This window comes from Cariama cristata, unplaced genomic scaffold, assembly GCF_000690535.1.
Source record: "Cariama cristata isolate BGI_N322 unplaced genomic scaffold, ASM69053v1 scaffold21763, whole genome shotgun sequence".
Lineage (NCBI taxonomy): Eukaryota > Metazoa > Chordata > Aves > Cariamiformes > Cariamidae > Cariama > Cariama cristata.
Window position 1 is genome coordinate 24,909 of NW_009610428.1, and position 7,945 is coordinate 32,853.

Sequence of the window (7,945 nt, forward strand, 5' to 3'; positions counted from 1 at the left end):
AACAGCATAAAGCCAAACATGAGCTGCAAACACTTGCAGAGCAGCAGAGCTTGTTTCTATTTATGTTTCTATTTCTTTCTCTTTTGATCTACCAACTCTTTCTCTCTCATGTCTTAGTACACCAAGAGTGTGGCCAAGCAGTTAAACATCAGTTGCCAACTGATTAATAATGAAAATATAATTGCAGGATGATCAAAACATTAATATAACTAGATCCCTATGCTGCTAGGAACTACTGTTTCAAATTAAAATTATAAACCCCTATAGTACCGATGAGATTTTGCCAAAATCCACTGAATTCTGGAGTTTGTTATAAAACCAAAGTATTTAGTTTCAGGTCAGAGGTGGCTAAATACTATGAGCATAGCTTTCAACAGAGAAGTTTCTCTCTCAGATTTCTAAAAGGCAACTGCTATTAATCTGCTCCCTTCACCTCCTTAAGAGCCTCCCAGTTACATGTGAGCAGAATACCAATGTAAAAATAAAACCATGCAATTCAGCAATGAGAACTTTGAATGAAACCTTTGAAAATACACTGTATAACTTTACTTTAATACACACATATATACCTATATGCATCTAAACCACATTTGAAGTTTAATTTAATTATCTGTGTCTTTTCCTTATACACTGAATATATAAATTATTCACCTAGTGTGAACCACTTGGGTAAACAGCTCTATGAAAGATCTGAGTATATAATTTGATACTAGCATAGAAGAAAGCTCCAGGATAAAATGCATTTAGATGGATTCTTTTCTTCCTAAAAATGAAGTTAGGGCTTCTGGTCAGTTCAACACTCAAAAGCTGTTTCTAAGGATCCTAATTTCATCTTATGCTTAAGGTTAATTTAGAACCTCGGTAGTCTATCCCACCTGTCCAGAGAACTCTCAGCTACGGAGACCGATAAGCTGTAAGCAAGTCTCAAAAAGGGCTATTTTTAGCAGAATGCAGTGTAGGTTACGGAGTTACATGTTATGGGGATGAAGACATCAAAAGAGGCAAAAAAAATTGGAGAACTTGAGAGACGTAGAAAATACCAGATACTGTCAAACACCTACTGACAATTATAATGGGATATAACGACAAAGCGTTGGCACCATGGGGGAGACATTTTAGGAACTGTCCTTCCTTTTCATTAACTCAAGCCCTCTGGTATTAGGCAGTGTGAAATGCACAGGTAGAGGGGAAGGGCCTTCCCAGGAGAAAAGAGCTACTCCAGCAGGGCACAAAGGCAGGGAGCTGTGTTAAGGCTCAGTACAAGGCATCTGGGGGACTGCCAGTGGTCACCGGGCTTTGAGGCAGCTGATGGCTCTTCTCCGAGATGCCTTCTGCAGTGGGGAGATACCACAAGGAAACTAAGTCCAGAAGAAAAAACATCCACTTAAAATAGTAAGTAAGTAGTAGTGAAGGCTCTAACAGTAAAACAACCACTCACTTTCTGTCTGCCTTTCCACTGAATCACGACATAGAAAACACTCTTTAGCCTACCCCAATTCTTAGCTTTCACCACAGGACCATATGCCACCAGCAATCACGACAAGTGAGTGCTTAACCCAAGTACTGCCAGCCATCAACATTTTCATAAGAAAGTTCCTAAAAGCAAGAATCTGCTTTATTATCACCATTTCCATTCTTTTTCCATCCTGTTTTCACTGGGCTGGTGAGACAGTTCACTTTCAGTGGGATTCACAGTGCCAAGTTCAGAAAAAATATCTCCATAGTTACACACCTCCTTCTTGCAACAAAACGCCAGTTCTCTATGGCTCTGTTTTCAAATTTTAAGTGCTACAACACTGTTAAAATGCCTTGCCTCAATCATCATGATAGATTTGTTTTCAGTTTTTAGCCAACAGCTAAAACATAAAACATTTTCCCCTCTGCAAGGATAACTGAAAGAATCCAAAGGAAATAATCTAAAAATCCAACTCGCAATGTAAAAGAAAACTTTGTGTAGAGAGACATCCAGTCTATAATACCGAAAAGAAGGATTCAGCCTGAATTTATGTCAAGACAAGAGAAATTCCAAAGGGTATATATTTAAAAATAGGAGATACATGGCCCATATAAATATGCAAAAGTAGAATCTAGTAATACAATCTCTTAGCACAAAATGTAACGCTCATAATTTATTGCAATTTTAACTCTTACCTTTGCAGGGTACAGAAATAAAGAGCAAGATATTAAAAATTAATTATGTTATATATACTCTTTCATTTAACACAAGTATGCCAATGTTATGTAAGAAATCCCTATGCTTCTTTAGAGGACATTAAAAGACATTAAACATTTACAGAACACAAGTCCAAATACCTTATACAGACAGTGCATGTTCAGAACGTAAGCATATCCAAGGTATCAAACTTATCTCCAACTAGAGACGACATGAACCCACCTGCCCAGTGCTCCTCGTTATAACGAAAAAGAGAACTGCACATCTGCTCTGCTAAATAAGGTTAAAGAAGTCAGTTTGATCGGATTAATCTATCCATACAGACAATATCACTAGTTAGAAATGCATGGTTGAGGTTAGAGGTAAGCCCACAAGTGATTTTTGTTTGTTATTTAACTCCTGTTTCTAGAAATGGGAAAATATATCTACCTTGTGACTATCTCAAATTCTGATTTCCGCCGTTACACTTCAAAGTCATAACCACATGGAAATGTCTGCTTTATAAACTATGGAGAAATGTAGGTTGCACCAGGACTTCTTCCACTGGCTCACGGACTTACAAATAAAGCCTGCAAGTCCTATAAAAACATAAATTCACTTGACGCATGCGAGTTCAATAGCTGATTCTTTTGGGGACCTGTGATAATTTCGGCATCTGTTTGAAGCACGAGTAGCACCAAGTCTAGAGCTCTCCGCCATGCCTCTGTCTTGGCTGTGACATTATCATAAACCTTTAAACCCTCTCCGTGGTCAGCAAAGGCACCAGAATCACCCCTGAGCAGATTACCTCTCCTAAACTCCTCCAATATATATGTTGAGGGAGAGCCACAGTCAGCTGCTTTTTTGAGGTGATGATCAACTGAGGTGCATGCTTCCAACTCCGACGCAGCCTTTGCAGCGTTGCACATAACCACTGAAAGATACTGCTTCCAGCCGCTTGCTAATGCTTGGAGCACAACTGATTTATACTCCGTCGTGGTCCCTGCCAGCCAAGGATTGTGAAACTCCTTCACAGCGTTTTTATTTGCTGGCTGTGAAGGTTGTTCTGCAAGCATCTGAATGTGACTAAGGCACAAGAGCTCCACTGCACCACCACCAAGGAAAACCTTCTCGTCCTTTAAAGCATGATGGAGTCGATGCACGGAAGTCCAGAACTGGTCTTCAACGAGCTGCATCTTTGAAGCTACAGTGGTGGTAAGCACGGCTGTCAGCAGGGGAATTCCTCGCACTTTTACCCTGACTGGCACAAGCTCACCCAAATCCATTGCACGCCCATCGCAGCCCTTCCACAGCTCCACTTGGGCCCCGCTGCCCACACAGGAAGGGCTCAGCTGGGTGAGGTACGTCACTGGCTGGGCGGTGGTGACCTCCCCAAAGGCACGCAATACATCCCGAGCCACAGAATCAATTACCAGGATCCTGTTTGCTATGCATCTGTCCATTAAGTTTTCACACACATTTCCTTTGACCAAAACCAAGTTTACTTCAAAGCTTATCAGAATATCTAACATACTGCTTAGCCACGAGTCTCCTCCTGCTCTGCCTTCCTGTAGGCTAGGATGCTCCAATACAGTCCTTACGTTACATGGCCTATTAAAACCTAAGTGACGATATTGTTCCGTTAGGTCACCATCCATTAGCAGAATCCGAAGGGCTTTGTCTTCAAAGTATTTGATAACTGTGGCTTGTTCTGGTGATATTAATGTAACAAAGCCTGAGGAGAGACAAGAATAGCTTTCAGGCAGGCCCAGTAAACAGCATGTCACAATTTCTGCAATATTAAACCGGGAAGAACCACTGCTTTCTGCTCTCTCTCGTTGATAGGCAACAATGCTTTGCAGCAGTTTCATGCCAGTCTGATTTCCATGGCTCAGAGCCATTGCCAGGTGTCCTAAACCATAACATTCACATGGATCTGCTGATGGTCCTGAAACGTATCCCTGAAAATTACCTTGCTGATTTGAAAAATGGCTTTTTCCTAGAGTGCTGAAGTATCTGCTATGGCTTAACTTTTGTTTGTTACAGCTGGATGCGGTAACACCACTTCCAGAAATCACAGATGTACTTTTGTCATCCACTGGTTTGACAAGAGAAGCTATTGAACCAAAGTCGGTCAAAGGTGAAACCGGGCACTTGTTAAAATGACAATCATCTTCTTGATGGGAACAAGAACTTATTGGAATTACTTCTTCTGGTGCAGAAATATCTTTCTGAAAATACAGCAAAATCTGAGGATTTACAAGACTCTCATCTCCAGTTTGGCAAGTTTTGCTTTTAAAAGCGTTTGGCCTAACACTGCTAGAACACAGCTCTTTATTTACATCATGTATTGACATTTGAAGACACTGGACTCTCTCACAGCAAGAGTTCAAGCCCTCAGACATCACAGACACTATTGCTGAAATAGGAACATTCTGCTGGAGGCACTCCACTACGGCATTGCTCCACGCACCGACGAGAAACAACAGGGTACTCATCCCAGTCTTAAACTCCTTGTTTTGTGTCTGAATGGTTTCATTAAGAAGCTGTCCGGCAGCACTAGTTAAATCCAAACTTTCAATCAGCCTAACAGCAGAACAAATCAATGTGCTTTGATTGGTGCTTTCATCCATAACGAATTTACAGGATTTCGCTGGCCCCAACAATGTTCTTCCAGCTAACGCTAAGGATGAGAGTTGCTGAAGTCCAATATGTCTTCTTGCATTCACATCCCTGAAAGCCATGGGCAGCAGGCAGCATCTGTGAACAGAACGCAAACTTACTGTCCCATCCTCACAGCATTCCAGAGCATGTATCACCAAAAAAATTAAATTAACAATCTTAACACTGAACACAGCTCTCTTGTGCAGCTCTCTGTATAAAACAGTTCTTCATCCTGTGCACTTATGAAACGACATCGATGCATATAGTTGCTGAAATGGTGCGTTGCTAAAATACCATGGAGTTTTTTTCTTGCTGGCAGAGAGTAAAGTGCTATTAATTCCAGTGGTTTGTTAAAACATGAAGGAGTACAGATCATAGAGAACTACCATTTCTCTCCTGACCTGCTATCTGGAATGTCAGTTATTTGCCTTACTTAGGGCAAAAGTTCATTAGAGCAGGACGGACAATTATGTGTAAAACGAAAGTGCTCTGTACAGATCCATCCTGGTACCAGTAGTTATGCCACTGACTTTAACCTTCAAATCTGGAAAAACGTAATCAAACTCACTTTATTCCAATTCTGTTTATTCCATTTAGCATGCATCAATACTTCATTAAATGTGCATGAAAAGGAATGCCACTTCTTTATACCTCACAAAGCAAACTGCTAAGATTTTATAAAGTTTTGATCTACTACTCAGTTTTAACATGCCAAAAATAAATCTTATTTCCCTTGAAATCCCTTCCACACCACAGTCCTGTGGCAGACCACATGGATTAAACTAAAGCTTCCTTTTTTTTTTCTGTTTTGAATGAAAAAATATACACACAAAGAATTAAGAAGCCTTAGCCATATACCTTTTATGCTCAAAACAATTTATTTCATCTCACCAAAGGTCCCTTTGCATAGCTTTTTCAACTCCAAAAAACTCTTTTTCCATCCCACGTAGTGAAAGTCCATCTGAGTATTATCTCAAATGAAGACCAAGTGTGAATTTAAAAAGCAGAGTAGGCAGTCAGAAATAACCTTTATATGCTCACAGACCTGAAGTTCTACTCTAGCCCAAATTGACAACAGAATTTCCCTTCTCATATTAGACACATGTTGAAGTACCAAAAGAATCATTAACCAAGAAATTATTTTAGTCTATAGTGATCTGTAATCAACAATTTAAGAAAAGGACTTTCAGATAAGCAGGTACTTTTGACTTTAAAACTGTACTGGCAACATGCATCTGAAAATGTCCATCCAACCTCCTTAAGAGTTTTTCTGGAAATTTTTCTTGGCAACGTCTTGTGATAATAGTCTAGTTGCGCTATGTATCCATATCAGTACTTCCATTAATAATATCCAAAAAAAAGAGGCTTTTTTCTTAACTGGAATCCGTAGCTTAATATGACAGGTAGCTTGTTTTGAAACAAACAAAAAAACTGAAGCTACTAAATAATAACAGTTGGATCATGGAATCCAATATGAAACATGTTTCCCCCACTCCACCCCCCCAAACTCATCATTCCATCTGATTTCTCTTAAGGATTTACTAAAACAGTCATTTTGGGTTTTTTTAGGGGAGTTGGTTTCTTTTTTTTTTTTTGGGGGGGGGGGGAATGTTGTTGTGAATTTTTTCTTCTCTGAGATCACTATATCTGATTTCAAGCAGTTCTCAAATAGTAATGGTCACTTCTCAACCTGCTCTTTTTTTGGTAGAAAGAACAAATAACCTATTTGTGGTTCTCTTCATAACATTTAGGAAAGAGCTAAAGTAGCTATGCTGAAAGGCCAAGTAATGCTCTCTCACTACCTAGGTCCTTGGCACGTAGCTCTGGGCAGAAGGCCACACTGCTGTTTGGACTGGAGACAACTATGCAAGGACTGGTGAGAAATGGGTTTCCATTTTCCAGTACAGTGAACTTTAGTCCCCAGTCAGTCCCAAACGAGGGTTCACCTCAACAATATGAGCCACTGTCTTATTAGAATGGCGGTTTTATTTCAACGAATGTGAAACCAAGACTGGTTATGAGAGACTAATTATAGTTAGTGCAGCACCTCCTATCAAGTCAATGGACTTCCACCAAACCTCAACGCAGCCAACTACAAGTTGCTTAGCTAAAATTTTCTCTGAAATTTAAGCTGAAAAATGTGCCTCTTACTTTCAGCTTAAACTCATACTTTAAAACTGTAGCTTCACTTTGGACACCAGTCTGTGCTCCTGCAGATCCATAAACCTGAAACAAATGCACCCAGGGCTTGGCTGCAAATCCAGATGAAGGCAGGGAAGGGCACTGACAGGAAAGAACATTTTTGTTTCATTGCTTGCACAACCTCTGGCATCTGTGATTTTTGATGTTGTGATACTTCCCCCCCTTTTGTTTTATGCGTGTTATTTGGGGAAGAAAGTCAGGCTACCCTATACGGCAGGCCCAAAATTCAACTTTTCATCCCCCCCATCCCCTGACCTCTTACCTCTTTTTCCATCTAGTCTGAGGTGGAAAAGGTAAAGAGTCAAGTGAAATTACATTTCAGAGTCAAACACAAGTGAGGTCAGCAAAGAGAAGGAGGCATCCCGGAGAGTGAACGAACAAACTGGTAGTGAAGGACAGCCATGCGTGAGACACCAACACCCATGGCTTCTGCTGAGCTAACTGGTATCCTGACTTACTGCTGCCTGCCTCATCACCTGTCTCTGCAAACAAAATAAAACTTGACCTTAGGTTCAGTTTATGTTTACACACACAGGTTTTAGGTATCTGGAGTGAAAAACTCTAGGATACAAGAGGTATGCTAAACACTTAATACTCACTCTGTCTTATAGCACCGCAACTACGAAAGCTAAACTAACACAACAAAATTTTAGATCAGTTTTCCAAATTAATGGATTTCTGTGAAATATCATTAAAAAAAAAGTCTCGCATGCATGCATACGTACACATTCTCTCATGCCAGCGCTGGTGCACAATGAGAAGTGGGTAGAATATGCTCTGCTTGCAACTAAACCACCAAGTGTTCCGGTAACCGTCACGACTTACCGGGTCTACCCAAGAGCCAGCACTGTTACTACTGACGCAGGAAGAGAAAGAGCTTCCTAGGCTGGCGCAGCCAAACCCCAGCCCCGCATCACTCGCGGCCTG

The 7,945-nt window shown here is 40.6% G+C and overlaps 1 protein-coding gene across 1 annotated transcript; it reads right to left on the bottom strand.

Annotated features, from left to right (window-relative positions):
- Positions 1-2,751: 2,751 nt before the first annotated feature.
- On the bottom strand, positions 2,752-4,896 carry BBS12 (Bardet-Biedl syndrome 12). Its single transcript, XM_009697888.1, has one exon. It carries the CDS (start codon positions 4,894-4,896, stop codon positions 2,752-2,754), a length of 2,145 nt encoding a protein of 714 aa, XP_009696190.1.
- Between the last annotated feature and the right edge of the window lie 3,049 nt (positions 4,897-7,945).

What these genes read in the sequence shown, in the direction of transcription:
- BBS12 (XM_009697888.1), bottom strand. Translation starts at nt 4,896, where the DNA reads ATGGCTTTCAGGGATGTGAATGCAAGAAGACATATTGGACTTCAGCAA.